This window comes from Taudactylus pleione, unplaced genomic scaffold (genome assembly GCF_031769625.1).
Source record: "Taudactylus pleione unplaced genomic scaffold, aTauple2 ptg000198l, whole genome shotgun sequence".
NCBI classification, from domain to species: Eukaryota; Metazoa; Chordata; class Amphibia; order Anura; family Myobatrachidae; genus Taudactylus; species Taudactylus pleione.
This window is the reverse complement of record NW_028284600.1, coordinates 5,185,506-5,211,953: the sequence shown is the minus strand read 5'-3', so window position 1 is coordinate 5,211,953 and position 26,448 is coordinate 5,185,506. Positions and strand designations below refer to the sequence as shown.

The window sequence follows — 26,448 nt, the reverse complement described above, 5'->3', positions numbered from 1 at the left end:
CCCCCCTGACCTCTCCATGCCCACCACTACCTCTCTGCACTACCCCTTTGACTCCTCCATGCCCACCACTACCTCTCTGCACTACTCCCCTGGACCCTCCATGCCCACCACTACCTCTCTGCATTACCATCCTGACTCCTCCATGCCCACCACTACCTCTCTGCACTACCCTCCTGACTCCTCCATGCCCACCACTACCTCTCTGCACTACCCCCCTGACTCCTCCATGCCCACCACTACATCTCTGCACTACCCCCCTGACCTCTCCATGCCCACCACTACCTCTCTTTACTACCCCCTGACCTCTTCATGCCCACCACTACCTCTCTGCACTACCACCCTGACTCCTCCATGCCCACCACTACCTCTCTGCACTACCCTCCTGACTCCTCCATGCCCACCACTACCTCTCTGCACTACCCCCTGACTCCTCCATGCCCACCACTACCTCTCTGCACTACCCCCCTGACTCCTCCATGCCCACCACCTCTCTGCACTACCCCCCTGACCTCTCCATGCCCACCACTACCTCTCTGCACTACCCCCCTGACCTCTTCATGCCCACCACTACCTCTCTGCATTACCCTCCTGACTCCTCCATGCCCACCACTACCTCTCTGCACTACCCTCCTGACTCCTCCATGCCCACCACTACCTCTCTGCACTAGCCCCCTGACCTCTTCATGCCCACCACTCTCTCTGCACTACCCTCCTGACTCCTCCATGCCCACCGCTACCTCTCTGCACTACCCCCTGACCTCTTCATGCCCACCACTACCTCTCTGCACTGCCCTCCTGACTCCTCCATGCCCACCAATACCTCTCTGCACTACCCCCCTGACCTCTCCATGCCCACCACTACCTCTCTGCACTACCCCCTTGACTCCTCCATGCCCACCACTATCTCTCTGCACTACTCCCCTGGACCCTCCATGCCCACCACTACCTCTCTGCATTACCATCCTGACTCCTCCATGCCCACCACTACCTCTCTGCACTACCCTCCTGACTCCTCCATGCCCACCACTACCTCTCTGCATTACCATCCTGACTCCTCCATGCCCACCACTACCTCTCTGCACTACCCTCCTGACTCCTCCATGCCCACCACTACCTTTCTGCATTACCATCCTGACTCCTCCATGCCCACCACTACCTCTCTGCACTACTCCCCTGGAACCTCCATGCCCACAACTACATCTCTGCACTACCACCCTAACCTCTCCATGCCCACCACTACCTCTCTGTACTACCACCCTAACCTCTCCATACCCACCACTACCTCTCTGTACTACCCCCCTGACCTCTCCATGCCCACCACTACCTCTCTGCACTAACCTCCTGACTCCTCCATGCCCACCACTACCTCTCTACACTACCCCCCTGACCTCTCCATGCCCACCACTACCTCTCTGCACTACCCTCCTGACTCCTCCATGCCCACCACTACCTCTCTGCACTACCCCCCTGACCTCTCCATGCCCACCACTACCTCTCTGTACTACCCCCCTGACCTCTTCATGCCCACCACTACCTCTCTGCACTACCCTCCTGACTCCTCCATGCCCACCACTACCTCTCTGCACTACCCTCCTGACTCCTCCATGCCCACCACTACCTCTCTGCACTACCCCCTGACTCCTCCATGCCCACCACTACCTCTCTGCACTACCCCCCTGACTCCTCCATGCCCACCATTACCTCTCTGCACTACCCTCCTGACTCCTCCATGCCCACCACTACATCTCTGCACTACCCCCTGACCCCTCCATACCCACCACTACCACTCTGCACAACCTCCTGACTCCTCCATGCCCACCACTACCTCTCTGCACTACCCCCCTGACCTCTCCATGCCCACCACTACCTCTCTGCACTACCCCCCTGACCTCTTCATGCCCACCACTACCTCTCTGCACTACCCTCCTGACTCCTCCATGCCCACCACTACCTCTCTGCACTACCCCCCTGACTCCTCCATGCCCACCACTACCTCTCTGCACTACCCCCTTGACCTCTCCATGCCCACGACTACCTCTCTGCACTACCCCCCTGACCTCTTCATGCCCACCACTACCTCTCTGCATTACCCTCCTGACTCCTCCATGCCCACCACTACCTCTCTGCACTACCCTCCTGACTCCTCCATGCCCACCACTACCTCTCTGCACTAGCCCCCTGACCTCTTCATGCCCACCACTATCTCTCTGCACTACCTTCCTGACTCCTCCATGCCCACCGCTACCTCTCTGCACTACCCCCCTGACCTCTTCATGCCCACCACTACCTCTCTGCACTGCCCTCCTGACTCCTCCATGCCCACCAATACCTCTCTGCACTACTCCCTTGACTTCTTCATGCCCACCACTACCTTTCTGCACTACCCTCCTGACTCCTCCATGCCCACCACTACCTCTCTGCACTACCCTCCTGTCTCCTCCATGCCCACCACTACCTCTCTGCACTGCCCTCCTGACTCCTCCATGCCCACCACTACCTCTCTGCACTACCCCCCTAACCTCTCCATGCCCACCACTACCTCTCTGTACTACCCCCCTGACCTCTCCATGCCCACCACTACATCTCTGCACTACCCCCTGACCCCTCCATACCCACCACTACCTCTCTGCACTACCCCCCTGACCTCTTCATGCCCACCACTACCTCTCTGCACTACCCTCCTGACTCCTCCATGCCCACCACTACCTCTCTGCACTACCCCCCTGACTCCTCCATGCCCACCACTACCTCTCTGCACTACCCCCCTGACCTCTCCATGCCCACCACTACCACTTTGCACCCCCCTAATCCCTCTAAATCTACTTCTATCTCTCTGTACTACTGCACATTCATCTCCTTACTGTACCTGTCACTATGTATCTGCACTACCCCATAACTCCTCCTTACCTCACACTGCCACTCTGCACTACCCCCTGACTCCTCCATGCCCACCACTACCTCTCTGCACTACCCCCTTGACTCCTCCATGCCCACCACTACCTCTCTGCACTACTCCCCTGGACCCTCCATGCACACCACTACATCTCTGCATTACCATCCTGACTCCTCCATGCCCACCACTACCTCTCTGCACTACCCTCCTGACTCCTACATGCCCACCACTACCTCTCTGCACTACCCTCCTGACTCCTCCATGCCCACCACTACCTCTCTGCATTACCATCCTGACTCCTCCATGCCCACCACTACCTCTCTACACTACTCCCCTGGACCCTCCATGCCCACAACTACATCTCTGCACTAATACCCTAACCTCTCCATGCCCACCACTACCTCTCTGTACTACCACCCTAACCTCTCCATGCCCACCACTACCTCTCTGTACTACCCCCCTGACCTCTCCATGCCCACCACTACCTCTCTGTACTACCCTCCAGACGCCTCCATGCCCACCACTACCTCTCTGCACTACCCCCCTGACCTCTCCATGCCCACCACTACCTCTCTGCACTACCCTCCTGACTCCTCCATGCCCACCACTACATCTCTGCACTACCCCCCTGACCTCTCCATGCCCACCACTACCTCTCTGTACTACCCCCTGACCTCTTCATGCCCACCACTACCTCTCTGCACTACCCTCCTGACTCCTCCATGCCCACCACTACCTCTCTGCACTACCCCCTGACTCCTCCATGCCCACCACTACCTCTCTGCACTACCCCCCTGACTCCTCCATGCCCACCACTACATCTCTGCACTACCCCCCTGGACCCTCCATGCCCACAACTACATCTCTGCACTAATACCCTAACCTCTCCATGCCCACCACTACCTCTCTGTACTACCACCCTAACCTCTCCATGCCCACCACTACCTCTCTGTACTACCCCCCTGACCTCTCCATGCCCACCACTAGCTCTCTGTACTACCCTCCAGACGCCTTCATGCCCACCACTACCTCTCTGCACTACCCCCCTGACCTCTCCATGCCCACCACTACCTCTCTGCACTACCCTCCTGACTCCTCCATGCCCACCACTACATCTCTGCACTACCCCCCTGACCTCTCCATGCCCACCACTACCTCTCTGTACTACCCCCTGACCTCTTCATGCCCACCACTACCTCTCTGCACTACCCTCCTGACTCCTCCATGCCCACCACCTCTCTGCACTACCCTCCTGACTCCTCCATGCCCACCACTACCTCTCTGCACTACCCCCTGACTCCTCCATGCCCACCACTACCTCTCTGCACTACCCCCCTGACTCCTCCATGCCCACCACTACCTCTCTGCACTACCCTCCTGACTCCTCCATGCCCACCACTACCTCTCTGCACTACCCCCTGACTCCTCCATCCCCACCACTACCTCTCTGCACTACCCCCCTGACTCCTCCATGCCCACCACTACCTCTCTGCACTACCCTCCTGACTCCTCCATGCCCACCACTACATCTCTGCACTACCCCCTGACCCCTCCATACCCACCACTACCTCTCTGCACAACCTCCTGACTCCTCCATGCCCACCACTACCTCTCTGCACTACCCCCCTGACCTCTCCATGCCCACCACTACCTCTCTGCATTACCATCCTGACTCCTCCATGCCCACCACTACCTCTCTGCACTACCCTCCTGACTCCTCCATGCCCACCACTACCTCTCTGCACTACCCTCCTGTCTCCTCCATGCCCACCACTACCTCTCTGCACTGCCCTCCTGACTCCTCCATGCCCACAACTACATCTCTGCACTACCCCCCTGACCTCTCCATGCCCACCACTACCTCTCTGTACTACCCTCCTGACTCCTCCATGCCCACCACTACCTCTCTGCACTACCCTCCTGACTCCTCCATGCCCACCACTACCTCTCTGCACTACCCACTGACTCCTCCATGCCCACCACTACCTCTCTGCACTACCCCCCTGACTCCTCCATGCCCACCACTACCTCTCTGCACTACCCTCCTGACTCCTCCATGCCCACCACTACCTCTCTGCACTACCCCCTGACTCCTCCATCCCCACCAGTACCTCTCTGCACTACCCCCTGACTCCTCCATCCCCACCACTACCGCTCTGCACTACCCCCCTGACTCCTCCATGCCCACCACTACCTCTCTGCACTACCCTCCTGACTCCTCCATGCCCACCACTACATATCTGCACTACCCCCTGACCCCTCAATACCCACCACTACCTCTCTGCACAACCTCCTGACTCCTCCATGCCCACCACTACCTCTCTGCACTACCCCCCTGACCTCTCCATGCCCACCTCTACCTCTCTGCATTACCATCCTGACTCCTCCATGCCCACCACTACCTCTCTGCACTACCCTCCTAACTCCTCCATGCCCACCACTACCTCTCTGCACTACCCTCCTGTCTCCTCCTTGCCCACCACTACCTCTCTGCACTGCCCTCCTGACTCCTCCATGCCCACCACTACCTCTCTGCACTACCCCCCTGACCTCTCCATGTCCACCACTACCTCTCTGCACTACCCCCTTGACTCCTCCATGTCCACCACTACCTCTCTGCACTACTCCCCTGGACCCTCCATGCCCACCACTACCTCTCTGCATTACCATCCTGACTCCTCCATGCCCACCACTACCTCTCTGCACTACCCTCCTGACTCCTCCATGCCCACCACTACCTCTCTGCACTACCCCCCTGACTCCTCCATGCCCACCACTACATCTCTGCACTACCCCCCTGACCTCTCCATGCCCACCACTACCTATCTTTACTACCCCCTGACCTCTTCATGCCCACCACTACCTCTCTGCACTACCACCCTGACTCCTCCATGCCCACCACTACCTCTCTGCACTACCCTCCTGACTCCTCCATGCCCACCACTACCTCTCTGCACTACCCCCTGACTCCTCCATGCCCACCACTACCTCTCTGCACTACCCCCCTGACTCCTCTATGCCCACCACCTCTCTGCACTACCCCCCTGACCTCTCCATGCCCACCACTACCTCTCTGCACTACCCCCCTGACCTCTTCATGCCCACCACTACCTCTCTGAATTACCCTCCTGACTCCTCCATGCCCACCACTACCTCTCTGCACTACCCTCCTGACTCCTCCATGCCCACCACTACCTCTCTGCACTAGCCCCCTGACCTCTTCATGCCCACCACTCTCTCTGCACTACCCTCCTGACTCCTCCATGCCCACCGCTACCTCTCTGCACTACCCCCCTGACCTCTTCATGCCCACCACTACCTCTCTGCACTGCCCTCCTGACTCCTCCATGCCCACCAATACCTCTCTGCACTACCCCCCTGACCTCTCCATGCCCACCACTACCTCTCTGCACTACCCCCTTGACTCCTCCATGCCCACCACTATCTCTCTGCACTACTCCCCTGGACCCTCCATGCCCACCACTACCTCTCTGCATTACCATCCTGACTCCTCCATGCCCACCACTACCTCTCTGCACTACCCTCCTGACTCCTCCATGCCCACCACTACCTCTCTGCATTACCATCCTGACTCCTCCATGCCCACCACTACCTCTCTGCACTACCCTCCTGACTCCTCCATGCCCACCACTACCTCTCTGCATTACCATCCTGACTCCTCCATGCCCACCACTACCTCTCTGCACTACTCCCCTGGACCCTCCATGCCCACAACTACATCTCTGCACTACCACCCTAACCTCTCCATGCCCACCACTACCTCTCTGTACTACCACCCTAACCTCTCCATGCCCACCACTACCTCTCTGTACTACCCCCCTGACCTCTCCATGCCCACCACTACCTCTCTGCACTAACCTCCTGACTCCTCCATGCCCACCACTACCTCTCTGCACTACCCCCCTGACCTCTCCATGCCCACCACTACCTCTCTGCACTACCCTCCTGACTCCTCCATGCCCACCAGTACCTCTCTGCACTACCCCCCTGACCTCTCCATGCCCACCACTACCTCTCTGTACTACCCCCTGACCTCTTCATGCCCACCACTACCTCTCTGCACTACCCTCCTGACTCCTCCATGCCCACCACTACCTCTCTGCACTACCCTCCTGACTCCTCCATGCCCACCACTACCTCTCTGCACTACCCCCTGACTCCTCCATGCCCACCACTACCTCTCTGCACTACCCCCCTGACTCCTCCATGCCCACCATTACCTCTCTGCACTACCCTCCTGACTCCTCCATGCCCACCACTACATCTCTGCACTACCCCCTGACCCCTCCATCCCCACCAGTACCTCTCTGCACAACCTCCTGACTCCTCCATGCCCACCACTACCTCTCTGCACTACCCCCCTGACCTCTCCATGCCCACCACTACCTCTCTGCACTACCCCCCTGACCTCTTCATGCCCACCACTACCTCTCTGCACTACCCTCCTGACTCCTCCATGCCCACCACTACCTCTCTGCACTACCCCCCTGACTCCTCCATGCCCACCACTACCTCTCTGCACTACCCCCCTGACCTCTCCATGCCCACCACTACCTCTCTGCACTACCCCCCTGACCTCTTCATGCCCACCACTACCTCTCTGCACTACCCTCCTGACTCCTCCATGCCCACCACTGCCTCTCTGCATTACCCTCCTGACTCCTCCATGCCCACCACTACCTCTCTGCACTACCCCCCTGACCTCTTCATGTCCACCACTACCTCTCTGCACTACCCTCCTGACTCCTCCATGCCCACCACTACCTCTCTGCACTACCCCCCTGACCTCTTCATGCCCACCACTACCTCTCTGCACTGCAATCCTGACTCCTCGGTACTGCAATCCACTTCTGTGCCCTCCTCGGTACTCAGCACTATATTTTGTACAGTAACAGAAATGATTGATGTGGACAGAACACCAAGCATTATACACTCCACCAGCAACACCCCATCTGTGTGCAACTACTGTATATTCTGCATGGAGCCCTTAGCAGGTGGGCCTGTGTGCTTTAAATGCCAGGGACGACTTTTGATCCCAGTCCAGCCCTGGTGGTGCCTAACTCTAACCTCCCCCCTGTGGTCCATAAACCTAACCCCCCCTTCCCGCTCACTAAACCTAACCCTAACCTCCCCCAGGTGGTGCCGAACCCAAACCCTCCCTCCCTCCCGTAGCCAAAGCCTAACCCTCCCGGGAGGTGCCTAACCCTAATCTCCACCCAGGGGTCCCTAAAGATAACCAACCCCCCCCCCTTCCCGCGGCTAACAGCTAACATGCCCCGCTTACCTTCGTTCAGGATGGAGGCTGTCAGGATTTTGGCATCGGGATTCCGGTGGACATCCCAGCCGCCGGTAAATGAACTACATCTCCTTGTGCATCCCTCCCACTCCCAAGTGCAGCAGGCCCCCTATACCCTCTATGTTCCATGTGGCGCCATCTTTCTGGTAACATTCGGAATGATGTCGCATGTGCAGAAAAACCTTTGCTCGCTCCAGTTTCCCGAATATATCACTGGAAGGATTGCGACACTTGGGCACCGCATGGCAACTACAGTGGTGAATTGGGCGACCCTGGGCGCAGGGTGTGTGGTGTGGGGCTCCCTGGTCCCATGATAGATAGGCCATTGTCCAGCACACAATGTGCACATGAAATTGTAACCTTAAAATGAGGAAATACCTTGTGCGCCTGATCCAATGATTTTTTCCGGAAGTCCAGCTCTTCATCCAGGTATCCCTTTTGTCTTGTGAACTGGTCCTATGTGGGAAAGGGTAATCATGGGGGGATATAATATAAATACTTCCGGCTGCCTTAAAATATTCCTCCACTACTGTACTATGTCGCTGCTCTTACTTTCTCATTCTCAATGTCCACCATCTTCTGCTGCAGGGCGGACTCCGTCACCTCTATTTGCTGGAGCCACTAAAAAACAAGGTTTAATTCACACAAACTCTATCCTAAGACAGGTATTACCATGTATTTAGGCGCTCCTCAACATAAATGCTGTGACGGAGTCGACATTATAGATGACATAGGTCAGTGTAGACATAAAATAAAATTTATTCATGAATACAAGATGATGCATGGAATATAAATGCATACAGTCAAGACGTGCTGTAGATTCAAAAAGGATGAGAATTCACAGAATCAGTTGATAAATACTGGGTGAGGCAGAAAAATGGTATCTGCCATGGACATTAGACATATGCAATAGGTGAATTATATATATTGTGGATGAATCAAGGCATGAAACATAAGACAAATGACAGGTCTGGTGAGTTCTGATTGCAGCAGGAAATGTGACTCCTGTTTTTAAAATAAGCACTATCGTGCAATGTACAAATAAATGGTAATAATTGTACACTTGGTAGTAGGCAAAAAAGTACAGGATATCATACCCGGTGGGTGATGGGGAGCCAGCGGGTGTTGAATTGCAGGGTGCCCGGGTTGCCCTGCAAGGCTCCTTACGCTTTACCCAAACGGAAATCAGATCCTGTGGAAAAAGTCCAGAGTCCTTGGAAGTGATTACAGGTGTAGCTTGCAAGCTGCTGCTGCTGCAATCAGAACTCAGCAGACCTGTCATTTGTCTTATGTTTCATGCCTTGATTCATCCACAATATATATAATTCACCTATTGCATATGTCTAATGTCCATGGCAGATACCATTTTTCTGCCTCACCCAGTATTTATCAACTGATTCTGTGAATTCTCATCCCTTTTGAATCTACAGCACGTCTTGACTGTATGCATTTATATTCCATGCATCACCTTGTATTCATGAATAAATTTTATTTTATGTCTACACTGACCTATGTCATCTATAATGTCGACTCCGTCACAGCATTTATGTTGAGGAGCGCCTAAATACATGGTAATACCTACCTTTAGACACATAATTCAGACTTTGGTTTTCACTAGGGAAAACCCATTACCATTCACGGCCCGCTTACCCTCAACAGGAGCGCCCGGTTTCACCAATACACCACAAAATCTCTATCCTAAGACACTTATACCCCTTTCCCACTGAAAATGAAATTACCGGGTAATACCACTTTCAGACAGAAAAATCCCTAAAACCTGGGTTTTTCCCATATCTTTCAACCCAGGAAGGACCCGGGAATTTGCTCCTAACCCCCTTTCACACAGCACATAATTCCCGGGAAATTCCCGGGTCGACCCCTTTCACACAGAACACAGATTATGCCTGCAATATACAGTGTGTCATAATAAATGAACTGCTTTTATGGCACACAGAGATGAGGTCATGAAAAGTGCAGCCCCTGCACCGCCATCTCAGCCAATAAGCACTGCTTACTATGCCCGGAGTAGAAAAACCCGGATCGGCACCTTTCAGACAGCCGCCAACCCGTGTAAGACCCGGGAAAAACCCAGGTAAATACCTGGGTCGAAGTACTGGGAATTAGGTTCCGTGTTGACCCTTTCAGACAGAAAAAAAACCCGGGTCGACCCGGCTAGAGCCGGAAAATTACCGGGTTCTTTTCTCTGTCTGAAAGGGGTATGAAAGGGGTATAATTCACTTTTACCCGGTAATTTGCTTAACAACCCGGGATTTTTCCCTGTGTAAAAGGGTCATCCCTGGAATAAGTTCCCGGGTCTCCGACCCTTGTGTTAGAACCGGGATGACCCTTTCACACAGGGAAAAATCCTGGGTTGTTTAGCAAATTACCGGGTAAAAAATGAATTACCCGGTAATTTCATTTTCAATGTGAAAGGGGTATCACACAGAAAATGGCAAAAAACCTGGCATGCAAGGCGTTTTTTTTGCCATATTCTGTCTGAAAGTGGTATTACAGAACTCACTATAAATTCAGCTCTTCTATAAAGTGACTTACCTTCTCTGCCAGATTAAGGACCGTTCTAGCCTGGATCACCACCACTTGCTCGTCATTAGCCAAGTTCTGCACGCAAAGTACAAGACAGGTTAGTGGAATATAGAGAATAACTTCTTCTTAAAGAATAACTCCAGCTAAATCTAAATAAAATGTAATTTCAGGTGGAGTTTAATGAGTATTGTAAAATAATATTGTATTCAAGATACAGTAGATGCGTCCATTTGCCAGATCAGATGTGGGGCCAAATGTAATAGGGTTTTAGCAGTAAACTCTCACACTTTTTACAGAGTGCGAGAACAGGCAAACTCACATATTTTCAAACTCAAAAGACTCTGACAATTTAAACTCTCATCCAGATGTTTTCCCATTTTGAAGATAAAACTCGCCCAATGTGAGAGGTTACTGCTAAACTCTCACATTTTCTAAACTCTCACCCTATTACTTTTAGCACTTGGTTTCTGTCATAGCTTTTATACACCTATACAACTTTTACTGCTAATGATAATTGAAGAATTACTTGCCGATGACTCAGCCCCCACCCACTATGCAATTCAAAATGTCAGGGAAAGGGAATAGACACCCATTCAATAATTTTTCAAAAGGGCCAAGTTGTAGGAGGGAGGAGTACAGAATAGGACTGATACAGACACTGTGACCCTGGTATATACTGCAAACACAGCATCCACTGACAGTGTCATTATATATACTATATATTTTAGAGATGTTCAGGCTCGGATCGGTTTGGATTTTCCCGCCAAGTTCTGATATTTCTGAATTTCGGGTCTCAGATAGAGGCAAACATCATCTTTCATGGACTTGGCGGGAAAATCCGTACCGAACCGAGCCTGCACATCTCTAAGATAGTATATATAGACATATATATATATACATACACACACATCAATGGGTCCAGCTCTCCCAGGTATAAATTAATATGCCTAGGTGCCAGCATGCAGAAATTAGGGGAAGCAGTCGGGAAGCCGACAGCCGCGGGGGAGAGTTGTTAGGTTTAGGGTTCCCGGGGGGGGACTCAGGGATAGGCCCCCCCCCGCGGGAGTTTAGGGTTAGTCTAGGGGAAGGGAGGGTTAGGGTTAGGCACCCCCGAGGGGAGCTTAGGGTTAGGCATCCCCCCGGGTGACTTAGGCTTAGGTGGCGGGGAAGGGGGGGGTTAGGGTTAGGCACAGAGGGGAGATTAGGGTTAGGCACTCGGGGGGTAGGTTAGGGTTAGGCACCCCTATGGGGTAGAATAGGGTAGGAAATACTTACCTTGGGACGATCGGGATTTTCACTGCTGCCGGGATGCCGCTGTCGGGATTTGAACCGCAGGCCATGCAGCTGGCGGTCAATCATACTGAATCCGAAATTAGATACTTGTCAGTAAGGTGCAGCACTCATAGGATTTGTGAGAAGCATTTATAGATAACATTTCTCTCAAATCCTACGAGTGCTGTATCTTACCGATAAGAAGTCTATATATATATATATAATTCACTGAACTCCACTCAAAACAATTTTTTTTCCTTTTAGACAGAGTTATCTTTTAAGAAAACAAATCTGAGGTAAAAGCATTACGATCAAGCAAAGCGTATTGTCACCTTCCTATGTGCTGTAAAATAATGTGTTTCGGTTTTAATTCCAGTCCTGCCAAACCACCCACAGGATGTATGTTTAGGAATGATAAGTGCACTTCTCACCTGGGATACACCGCATCTCCATAGAACTTACCTGTGATCCAAACTCAGAATGGGCTTGATTCAGAGGTGGACGCAATGGTGAATGCTGCACAGTTGAGCGATTATTTGCTACTGCACGTGCACAAAAACACTGAAACCCCCAACAGCGCATGCGTTCCCCTGAGTGTACGCAGATATGTGCTGATGTGTACGGAGGCACTGGCATTAGAAATGGTGAGGCAAAACCATGGGCGTGACTGGTCGGTGACTGGAAGGTGGCCCGAACAGTGGGTCTAATTCAGACCCGCTCGCGAGCGCTGTACGCTCGCAAGCGGGTCTATGTTACCCAAATGCGCATGTGCGCCTCCGTCGTGCGCATGCGCGAGACCCGGCGAACGACGGGGAAGCCGTCACTCGGGGTCTCGCACCAAAGGGGGCGTGCTGTCGATGGTGAGTGACAGCACGCCCCCTTTGGTGGGTGTGCCAGGGGCGTGGGTGCCCAGACGGAGGCGTTGCCATGGGAACGCCTACCGTCTGGGTCCGGCCCCACTGACATCACTAGTGATGTCAGTGGGAGTGACGGCCACGGAAACCACACTGCGCCTGCCATAGACAGGTGCAAGGGTCGACCGTGCAACCGTTGGTGCACCGATAATGGAGTTTTAAAAACCACTGGCGTAGTTGCCCCGTCCACGGGCACTGAAAGTTCGCACCTCAGGGCTTGCACAGTCCAATGCATGCTAGTACACAAAGGGATGGCTGAAACTATCATTTGCATACTATTGCCACTGTGACTCCTCAAAAAGACAGTCGCGGTTGCAATAACCTCCACCTCTGAATGAGGCCCTGTGAGTCACGAAGCTTCCTAGTTGGCTAAGTGAAATCAGAATTTGTATCTGGTCCTCCATGTACGTTCTTGTTGTCTACCTGCATTTTGCACTGTTACTACTATTGTTCCACTACCTTATCTATCCATGTCCGCCACATCTCTTAGATGCTAAGCTCACTTGGGATGATCCATCATTCCCTTCCATTTCATGTCACGGTACATTATATTTTTTACATCAATATCCACTCAATGTACAGCAGCACTGCACTATAAATAAGGTATAATAGCAATGATAATACTATGAAATATAATGATGTTGGTGGGCACTGGTCAGCAATGTTCTGTAGTATGGGGATCGGTATAACAGCTGTCTATGAACTCAGGCTGGTCAACTGAATGAGAACAATTGATAGAGAAATAGGGCCTCATTCAGAGGCGGTCGGAGGATGCAAGCGGTCGCTCAGAAACTGGGCGGCCACTTGCATCCTGACCGCCCGCCTCTGTTGCGGTCGTTAGGCTGTGGGTTTACACCCACAGCTCTAACAACCGCTCCGGTGATGGTCGCGATGGTCAGAGACCATCGCGACCATCGGGGCTTACGACGAGACCCTAGGGTAGGGTCTCCCTTGTCGTAAGCCCCGGAGAGCTTCTGGCTCTGTCTGAGCCAGAAGCTCTCCACTGACATCACTAGTGATGTCAGTGGGGCCGCCCCCAAACGATAGGCGTTCCCATGGGAACGCCTCCGTTTGGGCTGCCACCCCCCCGGCTCGCCTTCCAAATGGGGCGAGCTGTCAATCAACATCGACAGCTCGCCCTCTTTGGATCGAGACCCGCTATGACCGGCGCTATCGGTCGTAGCGGGTCTCACGCATGCGCACGACAGCGCCGGCGCCGTCGTGCGCATGCTCTGTGGGGGGCCATCGACCCGGTCCGAGTGCATCGGCGCTAACAACCGGGTCTGAATGACCCCCATAGTCCCTAAAGGTGCCCATCCACTAGCAGACATGAAAGCAGGCACGCGCATTGCTGGTCGTTTTAGACATTTTTTCAAATGATTTATGAACGACTGAACGATCGTTATCGTTCAATCGCTCAACCTAATCGTCTAGTGGATGGGCACCTTTAGGCACAACTACCAAGCTACCCGGCGTGTATAAAAAATACCAACCAAATCCTTAAGCTTGAAATGGATAGACAAAATATAAATACAAGGCGCTATGGAAACAGATGTTATCCAGTTCAAAAGATCTTTAGAACGAATCTCCACTTTGATGGCAGGGCTGAAACTAGGTTTTTGTCACCCGGGGCAAGGCAGTCATTTGCCCCCCCCCCCAAAAAAAAATAAAAAAATAAAAATAAAAGAGGATGTCCCTCTGCACGCGCAATATGCGGGCACGCTCCCGAAAAGGGGTGTTTGCTTTTGTGACACAATAATGCCCCTTGTAACACATTATGCCACATTAAGTAATGCCCCTTGTAAGACATTAAGTCACACTATGTAATACCCCTTGTAACACATTATGCCACACTAAATAATGCCCCTTGTAACACATTATGCCACACAGTAATGCCCCTTGTAACACATTATACCACACAGTAATGCCCCTTACAACACAGCCCCCGTATGTGTCACTCCCCAGCCCCTCCATGCGTCACTCCAGACCAACTCCCCCCCATGTGTCACTCCAGCCTGAGCCCATACAAACTTACTTTTTTGGGCTTCTGCTCCTGTTTTAAACAATCCCCCAGTGAGCACGCTGCACGTGGCACCACACGCTACGTCTAGAGACTCTTCTCTGTATGGATTAAATCACCGGCACTGCCAACCTATAAATCCACGGTGGCTGGCCTATTAAGTAGTGTAACCAACGTCACATGTCATGATGTAGGCACTTCCGAAAGTCAGGCATGCTATGGAAACCGGCATTGATTACTGGGAAGCTTGCCAGGTGTCGGCACATAACCTGGTCCCTGCCAGAGCTTAGTCATCCTCCTCACCTTCCCCCCTTCCTGCATTCTTTACTCATGGCCTGGGGGCCTGAGTGGCGCCATGATCTGCCATTTTAAAATATGAATATATAATATAATATCATATTATATTAAATATGAAACAGCCGTCAGCAGAGCTCCCCCCTCACATACGGCACCCGGGGCACGTGTCCCCCTAGTTTCGGCCCTGTTGATGGTGTGTATGCCGAAGTCGAAGATTCAAACATGTAAAGCAATATGAAAAAAGCCACAACATAGTCATCCCATAATACTGCATGGTAATATAAACATCCATGGTCGTATGGAGAAATGAAGTGAGAGGGATATCCCAGGATCTAAAAATAAAAGGGATTATGCTTACTCTTAACAAGCTTTCACATCGGTATATCTCAGGTTTTTTATAACAGGTCCTATCAGCGACTGGGACACAGCCTTCCTCTCAATTTTACATATCCACATAAAAATTAAAAATGGTGTAGTATGTATTGTATAGCTTTAATAAGCTTGCATGAGCTCAAAAAATCATAAAAAATAAAATACAATTAAAAAGAGAGGGCTTGGCTTCCTTCCGGAACATAGATGTAATATAGCATGGCAGATGAATCTCTCAGGACCAAGATGGAACCCGGGTAAGAAGTCTGATCATAACCACTGACACACATGCAAGGTCTTGCAATATGTCTCTCTTCCAACGCATTTCGATTTGCAGTAAATGTTTGTCAAAGTGGATTCTTCCTACCGTGCACATGTGTCGGAGATTACGATTGGACTTCTTACCTGGAACCTTGCAGCAGCTTCTAGCTATCATTTATCTAGCATATTTATGGTTAGACACTAGGAGGAGAGTTAGGGATAGAGATTAAGGTTACATACTCACTGAAACCACCGCTGCATCGGAAGTGACAGTCACATGACCTCTGGGATCCGGAAGCTGTGTCGACATGGTCACTGTAGACATGCTGTATGCCGACATTTTGACCGTGTTGACATTCTCATGCCGACCTGATGTATGTCGACGTGATGACTGTAGACCTAGACCTAACTTTTTTGTTTTATATGGATTATTGAATGCTGCACATCATGACCTGAAAGCACTATGAGGATTCAGGTTACAGCGCCGAGTTAAGATGATCATTTTCCTTTTCTTATCTAATTACAATTTGTGAAGGGTCACCTAACAATTCTCACATTCAGCTACAGTAATCAGGTGCACGCTTCCATTTTCAATTCATCACTTTTATGGTTTTTAGAAGGACAAACCAAGCTTGGTGAGATTGCAACTCTCCAGGAGTGTGGTTAATGTGGGCGTTTCGCCTGTTGGAGCTGGCTCATTACGTGTATGCAACAGATCTGTGCACAGTGGGAAGACAAATGAGACAACAAAAACATACGCAATTTAGAAAATGAACATACACTTACGGCGTTATCCCCTAGAATGTCCAGTTTTCTCATCAGCTCACAAACGATGATGTCCTATAGAAATCATGTCACAGTCATCAGTAAAATGACTTGTACATAAATACAGTATTACTCTAGGAATGTTGGTGCACTTACAGTCACTCCTTCAGCTTCACAGTAAACCTGCAGGGGGCTCTTCCCTTCTGGAAAGGGGATGTGATGGAAATTAATAGCAGGTGACCGCCTTTCTCTCTCCTAGAAGAAGAAATATATTTACTTTAAGCAACGTGCTTGGGAAATTTCTGCAGCACCCATAAAAAATAAAGCTGGGATATTACTACTACAACCTCCACTAATGGGCCTATGGAAACAAACAGTTAGTATTATATTATTAAGTATAGCGCTAAACTAGGTTGGATGATAACCACTTAGAAGTGATCAGGTTGCTCGTCTTGATTGCCGAGTGACCAAAACTGTTTGGATTTGTGGCTAAACTGAGCTATGTACTATTGGCAGGATCATCCGGTCTATGGGAAGTCAAAGTTTTCAGTGTATCTGAGAAGAGATGTCACTATGCAAAATTCAAATGAATAATTTTTGTATCGTTCCCCCACTCTTGTCTAACGTTTTAGTTTCCTGTTCAAATTAGGGCCTAATATAGAGTGAGAACCACGACAGCTGCCGAAGAGCAAGTCCTTTGAAATCGCATTCCGCCCTTCATTAAAATGCTCATCCGCACACGCGATATCATTTGATTGTCCGTACAGCAGGTCAATCAAACAATCTTATATGTCATCTGCGGGAGCGTGCAATTGTGCATAAACTTTAGACGATATGCACGATTAGTCATTGCGATACCGCAAATCGTGCCGATATCGTTCACCCTCAGGTCACGCAATTGGGAACACATGCAGACCTCTAAAGAGATGGAAATATTCCTGGAAAAGATGGATCATTTGCAAGTGTTCCGGGCTAGGTCCATATACCAGATAGTAATAATGGCGGTTACTGGATCTAGCAAAAAGCTTGTGATTGGCTACTTGCAAGCACCCCACTGACACGGAATGGTATTTCCTTCATTGTCTGGGCACAGATTAGGCTTCTGCGAGCTTTGGAGGTCATGTTACACGCAAGTAAGCGGTCTGAACATGGGCCCATCTCAGGCGTATGGGTCTGTGACATGTTGTGTCACATAAGCAGCAGTTGCAGAGAGGAAGACATCTTATTTGTAGCTGAAACACGGCATATAGGTGACAATACACTTGCGTACAATTTGCACCTCACTCTGCTTCCCCCCCTTAGGACATTAACAGCCCCTACCAGGATGACAATTCCTTACACTGCTATAGGGGAACTCAGGGGCCTGGGAGGAACGTTGTAATGTTATTTCCAGAGCGATAACAGAAAAAGTAGTCCGCTCATGCTCAGCACAGTAGGTACTAATAATGGGGAGGGGGGGGGACTTCAGTGTAAGGTGTCTGCAAGCTCAAGGAAAAAGATATCCACTATTAGACAAAGAAGCAAAAACTATTTTAAAAAATATTTAAAAAAACATTTTATAGTGTTTGAAGATGTTTTATTAATAATAATAATAATAATAATAATAAATCATTATTATTATTATTATTATTATTATTATTATAACAATAGACTTTGATTGATCTCCTGTTGCTAAACAGAATGAGTTCATGCCCTGGTGCCCAAATATCAAACAAAAGCAAAAATATAATAAGCAGTTTTGATAGAACAGGGGGAGAGTAAATAAGTGGTGACAAATGATCCCTTACGTTACTCTATACTGTATTATGCACTGAGGGCCTAATTGCTAATACTGCAATTCTTTATGGGCAAAATTTAACATTAAATTCACACAGACAAATCCCCAGATCACTTACCTCCAGCTCTAGGATCCTGAACTCTAGAAGTTCATTCTGGTCTTTTGCATCTTGGACATCATGTTTGAGTTTGGCTTCCTCAGTCTCCATTTGTTTGATCTGGAGTGGATTATAGAGGGTTAACCATGTAATATTTTATTGTAAAATACACGGAATGTACACGGTCACTCGCTGGAACTCGCTAAGGATTGCTATGACACAAGGGTGTAACACGCAATCACAGTGCTCCATAGCAATATTGGGAGTTGTGGGGGGGGGGGATGGGGGTGAGGTGGTGATATGTCCACCCCCTATGGAGGACCTTGCTCTGATCTTCTGAGGATACGCAGGGGTCTGTGCATGAGTAGAAATATTATATCTGGGTATTCAATTCTGGAACTGAAATTCCAAATGAGTTGTTACTGTGCGGGTGCCGGCCCCTGCATATGTTGAGTAGGGCGGGGGCAGGATCTCTGCAGTGGATGGACTGCCGCAGCCGCGCATCTTTGCCGGCCCAACAGCTGCTGCATCCCCTGCAACCACTATAGTCCCGCCCCTGCTGAGGCTATATGAAAAAATAGGACTGACATAGGGGGTCTATTTACTAAGCAGTGTTAGGAGACAGAGTGAAAAGTAATAAGAAAGTGATAAGGTGCCAGCCAATCAGCTCCCAACTGTCATTTTTCAAACAGAGCCTGTGAGATGGCAGTTAGGAGCTGATTGGCTGGCACCTTATCACTTTTCACTCTGTCTCCTAACACTGCTTAGTAAATAGACCCCATAGTCATGGAATTGAGCACTGCTATACAAGTATTGACGTGGCCACTAATATTCTTATTTTTCACAGGAGGTGGATAGGAAAATGCATTTAAAATATAACAAGAGATATGGTAAGAACTTACCTTTGTTATCTCTGTTTCTACGAAGTCCATAGGGTCCACAGGGTTGACCTTGGGGTATAGGTTGGGAACCAAATCCAGGCACCACGCAGTTAAAGCTTTTAGCTCCCAGGATGCACTTGGGTCCACTCTCCCTATAACCCCGCCCCCCAGCCAGAGGCACCTCAGATTGTAAGTAGCCAAAGGCCGGAGGAGGAGAGAAAAAGAGAGAGAAAACTGGAACACTCTAGAACCATACTCACAGAAAAGGAGACGGGAAGCCGGTGACCAGTAACACAGCCCATATGAAGCCAGGTGCGTCAGGGCGGGCGCCCTGTGGACCCTATGGACTTCGTAGAAACAGAGATAACAAAGGTAAGTTCTTACCATATCTCTTGTTTTCTACTTCAGGGTCCATAGGGGGTCCACAGGGTTGACCTTGGGGATGTCCCAAAGCAGTTCAACCAAGGGTGGGGACGCTCCTGTGCTGAGAGGAGAATCCGTCGCCAAAAAGGAAGCATCCTGAGAGGCAAAGGAAACCAATGCCTAGAACCTTAAAAAGGTATGGACAGAAGACCACGTGGACACCTAGTAAGGCAAAACAGCCGAGGCGCCACGACGAGCCGCCCACGAGGGTTACACGGCCCGAGAAAAAAACAAGCCTCAACGACAGAAATGCCCACCCATGGGTAGGCCCCTGAGGAAGACCTACGAGGCCATCCAGTCAACATTTCATTATAGGCCGGCCATCGTTTCCTGTTAAAACCAGAAACCGCAGACCACCAATAAGGAGTCCGCTTACCATAAGGAACTTGAACGGATCACATAAAGCCAAAGAGGCCGGACCACAGTCCATGAGGCCACAACAGCCGAGAGGACTGGGAACTGAATGGCCATACCATAAGTTCCAGAATAATATGGAACCTAAAAACCACTTTAAGAAGAAACACAGGGCGAGAGCAACTCACACCCTGACATGATGCCCTCCAGAAGAGGGAGCCACATGAGAACGCTCCCCATTCAGACACTCTCCTGGTTGATTTAAACACCCTGAGAGAGAGAGAGAGAGAGAGCTTAAACAATAGACCATGTAATGGCTATCACAACCAGCGGTTCCATGGACTGTCCCCGGAGGGAACAAAGAACCACTACTAACTCCCCAGGAGTCCCTAGGGAGGATAAGTGGAGACATAATCCAGAAAACACTCCAAAGGATGAACTGGATACCAGAGCGGAGCAATTCCATATCTTAACCATACCGACAGTGTAGAGATCCGCACTGTCAGGAAGGCCAGGCCAAGGGTGAAACCCAAGCCAGCTGGAAGGAATGCCAGAATATCTGGAAATCCTGGACACCGGAGGATCGTATCGACAGGTACGATACCATAAGAATTATGTATGCCACAGTCCGTGGCAGATCCCAGCAAAGTCTGGCCTATCTGCTCTAAACATCTCAATGAAGACAGAGCCAGGGAAGCCCGAGGACCACAGTAGGGGCGCAGTTAAAGACAAGCGATCCAGATCCAGGGAAAAACAAGGACCCTGAGACAACAGGTCCAGATAGTGAAGCAGTAGGAACGGAGCATCGAGGAGGAGACTCCGAAAATCTTAGTACCAGTGATGTCTGGGACGACCTGGAGCCCCCAGAAGGAAAGCCCCTCCGTCTCGAATTAAACTTCCGAAGACCTCGAGGAAGAAGGGAGACCGGAGGACACAGGTACACAAAGTGGAAGGACCACTTCACTGACAAAGAGTCACTGAAGGTAGCTTCAGTACTCCTAGAGCTGGACTGTAACACCGGTAATGTGTGATCGAGTCAGAAGGCCATGGGGATCAATCCCCTCAGGGAGGCCCCCTCTGCTCACCAGGAGTTGAAACCTCTCTTGGAGAAGAGACTAGTCCCCGGGATGCACGCCGTGACGGCTGAGGAAGCCCGCTTCCCAATGGAGAGCTCCGGGAATAAACACCGCAGAGTTGGCCAGGAGAAGACCCTTGGACTATGTCAGAATGGGTGACATTCCTAACATTGCCACCCAACTACCAGTGTTGCCTAGATGGAAGCCACTGTTGTGACACTGTCGGACTGAACCTATTCAGGTTAACCGTGACAAATGGGTTAGGCCAGAGTGAAAGTCCAAGACAGCTTAAAGTATCAACAAGGTAAGTGGCAGGGCAGAAGCGACAGACGTCCAACTGCCCCGAAATGAATGCGGACCAGACACTGTCTTTAGCAAAGAACACCCTGGACGAGATGGCCATAGCCACCCGGACAGAGACCAACTCGCCTCCGTAGAAAGTATCATCGTTCGAACAGTGATCCGATGGAAAAAACTCGATCCATCTGGAGGGGAGTCAATTATGGCAAGGCCTGGAATGGAACTGAGCACATTCCACCCTACCAAAAGGTAGACACTCTGGTAGACCGCGCATCACAAAGAGTAATGACATATGTCGACTGCGTAGATATCCGCACCCTCGAAGTTGAAGAGTGGAGATCTTGTCTTACGCCAGAAAAATTCTCAGATTCTGAGAATCCAGCAGTGCTCCCAGATGAAGAAAACCCTGTGAGGGATGCAGGGAGGACTTTTCTGTGACGAGAAGAAGCCCCGGTTATCCTGACCTGGCGGTAAAGTACCTTGGTGATCCTGCTAAAAGTAGGAGACCGTCCAGAGAAAGGAGCATTCGGATACACTGAACAGGTGAACTGTCAGAAAATCCATAAAGCTGGTAAACCCCGGTGGAGTTGAGGACAGCCCCAAAAGGCAGAGCCCGAAACTTACAAGTGTTGCTGTGGCACAGCAAACCTGAACCCATGCTGATGAGAGGGCTCTGTATGTACCCGTAGGTACGTATCCTGAATACTCGGATATACCATAAAATCCCCAGGTTCCAAACATCGGATGATGGAGCATGGACGATTCCACCTGAGTCAAGGCACCGTTGGAATCTGATTCAGGGATTTGAGACAGAGTATAGGCAAAGGAGGACCAGTCGGTCACCGCCCCAAAAAGAAAGTAGAACAACCAGTCCCTCACTGAGATAGTGAGGTTGGCCGAAATAGCTCTGCTTACCACAAAGACTGTATAGCTTTCTGGGATTGTAAGGCCCTGATCAGTTCTGAAGAAGGGCCCGTGTACCAATGCCTGTGAGGAGGCTGCATGAGCAATGAGAGGCCGTTGAGAATCAGTACCTCACTCTGGAAATTCCCCAGATGTAGACCTGTCCCGTCAGGCTGAGGGTATATCCTCAGGTGTAGAAACAGGGTCGTCCGGAAGTCCAGGACTGCTCGGTACTGGATATGGTGGCCCCCGTGGAGGCCGACAGCCTAGGAAAAAACAGGCCTTTAGGCTGACCCTGAGGACAAAAAGACTTAACAGAGTTAGTCCGAATGTAGTGGGAGTAGCTAAAGACGGTATCTCCCCATTAGTGATACTGCCAATGATGCAACGATCTTGTCAAGGTCAGGACCAAAAAAGAACTTCCCCCTGGAAGGAGTGTGCACCTCTGCTTTCCCATAACGCAGCCATAGGGTACTGCGGCGGATACAGATGCCGCCGAAACCCTGAAAGTTAGAAGACCGGCATCCCATGAGGTAATCCCACATATGACCACTGCATATTTTGTGAGCGGCAAAAAGATATTTGAACCTCAGACGTGTTGGAGGGGTAAAACGTCACAAAAGCATCACCATGCGATGGCCATGGTAGGACGGGCAACAGGCCCTGAAAACGAGTACATTGATTTCAGGCAAAGTTACCACCTACGGATCCGTAAAATCCGTCCAGGCCGGGATGGGAGGCGTATTAATGCCTGTAACCCGTTGATTAACATACAAATCCATCCCAGAAGGGGATTTCCATTACTTGTGAGGACCCTCAGGGAATGGGAAACAGGAGGCCTTTGTGACTCCTCGTATCTGGGGACAGCCAGACTCCCGCTATGAGATCCACCCGCTGGGCAGAAAACGGGAGATGTATGATACAGGTGCAGGATCGACATTCTCTATATCCAGAATGAGCCTGGCTACCAGCCCCAAAGCAGGGATAATAATACTTGAGATCGGCTCCCCCCCATGTGAGAGGGAAAGAGCCGAATATACCATCCAGTTCACGGCAGAGCCACTGGTCAGTAACCACAGGGCGTATATCACGCCAATTAGTATTTCGTATAAAACGACATCCACCAGGGTGGCCGTTGTGGTAATCCCTGCAAGGGGAATGACAGACCGATGTGGTATCGGAGGTAATTCATGTACTGTGAAAAACCCCGGCAGGGAGCGATAGTCTGTGACACAGGGGTAAATTGCAAGAAATTGCGAGATACCCCGAGTTCAAAAGGGCAGTATGGTGAAGTAACTCCAAGCGAGTGACGACAATGGGGCCCGCCCGGCGATCCTCAAAGGAGAGGATCCTGAGAAACAACGCCCTTTAAGGGGGTCGTGCAAGGGGCCCGGCACCAGATGGTGCCGCATACGTAAACCTTTCTGAGTTAAAATCCTCCGCACTAATTCCTGCAGGCTATGACTTGCAGGATAGCAATAATGGGTGCAGTATCGTGTGCAATCTCCTGGTCAGATATATCTGACTATCTTGACGGAAATATTAAGCAGCGCCATACCGGTCCTGACTGACGCTAAGATTAGCTGCAGGAACCCATTATCAGCGTACGCAACTCACAGTTCCATCTAAAATATGGCAACGTGCAGCACGCAACAGTATGTGACAAACCTCACAGATATTAACAAATATATATATGTGAGGTCTCAGAACCACCCCAGGTACACCTGTATTAGGGCAGATAAAGAAAAGGGATAGATATACACTGACAGGTGAGAGAAAAAGCAGACAGTCAGCACTAGCATAAGTCACATACAATGCAGAAAAATATATATACATACATAAGCATGACATATAATATACTGCACAATGTCGCTACATTCAACTGCCCAGATTCAGTGTCTGGGAAGGCTATAGCGCTGTGTACACTCACCCAAAATGGCCAGGTACGCAGGGGGACTGGGCTCACTGACATCCTAAGAGTTCTGCAACACCACAGAGAGAAAATGGCCGCTGGAGACCTCAGAAGAAGCGTGGCCCGCGGAGGAAGCAGCTCAGCGACGCCAGACTGTATTATTGAAAGACGCGCTGAGCTGAGGGGAGGAGCCGCTAGACAGGGAAGGCTTCCTCCCCTGGCTAGCAATTAACCCCCCGGGATGCCGGCTCCCGCTGCCTCTATAATCCCTGGTGGGCTGTGGACACGCGGGGTATGCCTCCATGGAGGGGGAGCCCGCCGCCACCGCTAGCGCCTCCGGTCTGTCCCCAGAGACCGGAGGCATAAGGCTGCATGTACACGCGGGTCACCGCAAGCGGTGACCACGCGACTTACCTGTCCCCGTCGATCCGGCAGCAGCCCAGGGATTCCTCCAGAGCCCGGCTAGTACAGACTCTGGGGTCCCGCTGCGATCCCCAGATCTGTACTGGCGTCGCAGCGCCGGCGGGGTGTAGGAGCGGCAGCTCAGACGTCCATTGGACAGTCTGATGCTGCCGCTCTGAAGAGTAGTAAAAAAATAATAAAACAAAACTCTTTTAAGCTTAGAGGCTGCTAAGCAGCCCCCCTGCAGTAACGGTGACCCGACTCCGGCCGGGCACCAACTTAAACTGAGGTGCCTCTGGCTGGGGGGCGGGGTTATAGGGAGAGTGGACCCAAGTGCATCCTGGGAGCTAAAAGCTTTAACTGCGTGGTGCCCGGATTTGGTTCCCAACCTATACCCCAAGGTCAACCCTGTGGACCCCCTATGGACCCTGAAGTAGAAACAGTAGGTATTTTATTTATCCCCTGTATTATTTTTTATTTATTCTTTGGTAAAAATATTACAAATATGAATAAAATGACTCACAACAATACTTTACATAATTAATTTGAACATAAACCATCTCTGATGAATCAGTCTTACTTTATCCACTAGCTCCTGGTTTCGTCTGTAAAGCGCCTGCTTCTCTTCTATCCATTTCATGTCCTTGAAAATAGAAGACATGTGCTGATGATTTTAAAACAATTGGTGACCCATCTTCTAACACTTCTCTGTAGGCTTGTCTATTTGATGGATCAGTACAGTCAAAATGCTCTAGATGGGGCTATAGAGCATCAGCAAATTTCTAAAAGGTGCTTTATCCGTGTGGTTTCCTAATCTTTCTTCCTCACAGGCTGCCTGTTTGGAGGAAGCAGTTGTGTGGGTGTTTTTGTAACTCAGTGTCAATGTTTTTATTTTTCTCTTTCTTTACTTAGCAAAACCAAACATAAAGCAAATACAGTACAAAACCAAACCTACAGCAAATACAGAGTACAAACTAACAAAGCTAAAGGTAAACAACCAAATGTAAAGCATATACAGTATACAACCAAACTAAATTGAATGCAGTATACAACCAAACGTAAAGCAAATACTGTAAACAACCAAACATAAAGCAAATTCAGTATACAACCAATTGTAAAGCAAATACAGAGTACAACCTTACATAATGCTAATACAGTACAGAACCAAATGTAAAGCAAATACTTTATACAACCAACCATAAAGCAAATAAAGTATACAACCAACTGTAAAGCATATACAGTATACAACCAAATGTAAAGAAAATACTTTATACAACCAACCGTAAAGCAAATAAAGTATACAACCAACCGTAAAGCATATACAGTATACAACCAAATGTAAAGCAAATACTTTACACAACCAACCGTAAAGCAAATACAGTATGCAACCAACCATAAAGCATATACAGTATACAACCAAACGTAAAGCAAAAACTTTATACAACCAACCGTAAAGCAAATACAGTATACAACCAAACGTAAAGCAAATACAGTATACAACCAAACAAAAAGCAAATAGAGTATACAACCAAACATAAAGCTAATACTGTATACAACCAAATATACAGTAAAGCAAACATACAACCAAACAAAAATCAAATACAGTATACATAAACCTAATACAGTATATAACCAAAAATAAAGCAACTACAGTATACAACCAAACATAAA

The 26,448-nt window shown here is 50.0% G+C and overlaps 1 protein-coding gene across 1 annotated transcript in view; it reads right to left on the bottom strand.

Moving 5' to 3' along the window:
• Positions 1-26,448, bottom strand: part of JAKMIP3 (Janus kinase and microtubule interacting protein 3) — a 108,175-nt gene that overhangs the window by 17,600 nt on the left and 64,127 nt on the right. Inside the window, exons 12-18 of the mRNA XM_088476950.1 lie at positions 25,358-25,420; positions 18,548-18,646; positions 16,809-16,907; positions 16,674-16,727; positions 10,764-10,829; positions 8,763-8,831; positions 8,589-8,666 (exon numbers count right to left, since the gene is read on the bottom strand). Coding sequence (XP_088333076.1) covers positions 8,589-8,666; positions 8,763-8,831; positions 10,764-10,829; positions 16,674-16,727; positions 16,809-16,907; positions 18,548-18,646; positions 25,358-25,420 — 528 coding nt within the window. The remainder of the gene's footprint in view (positions 1-8,588; positions 8,667-8,762; positions 8,832-10,763; positions 10,830-16,673; positions 16,728-16,808; positions 16,908-18,547; positions 18,647-25,357; positions 25,421-26,448) is intronic.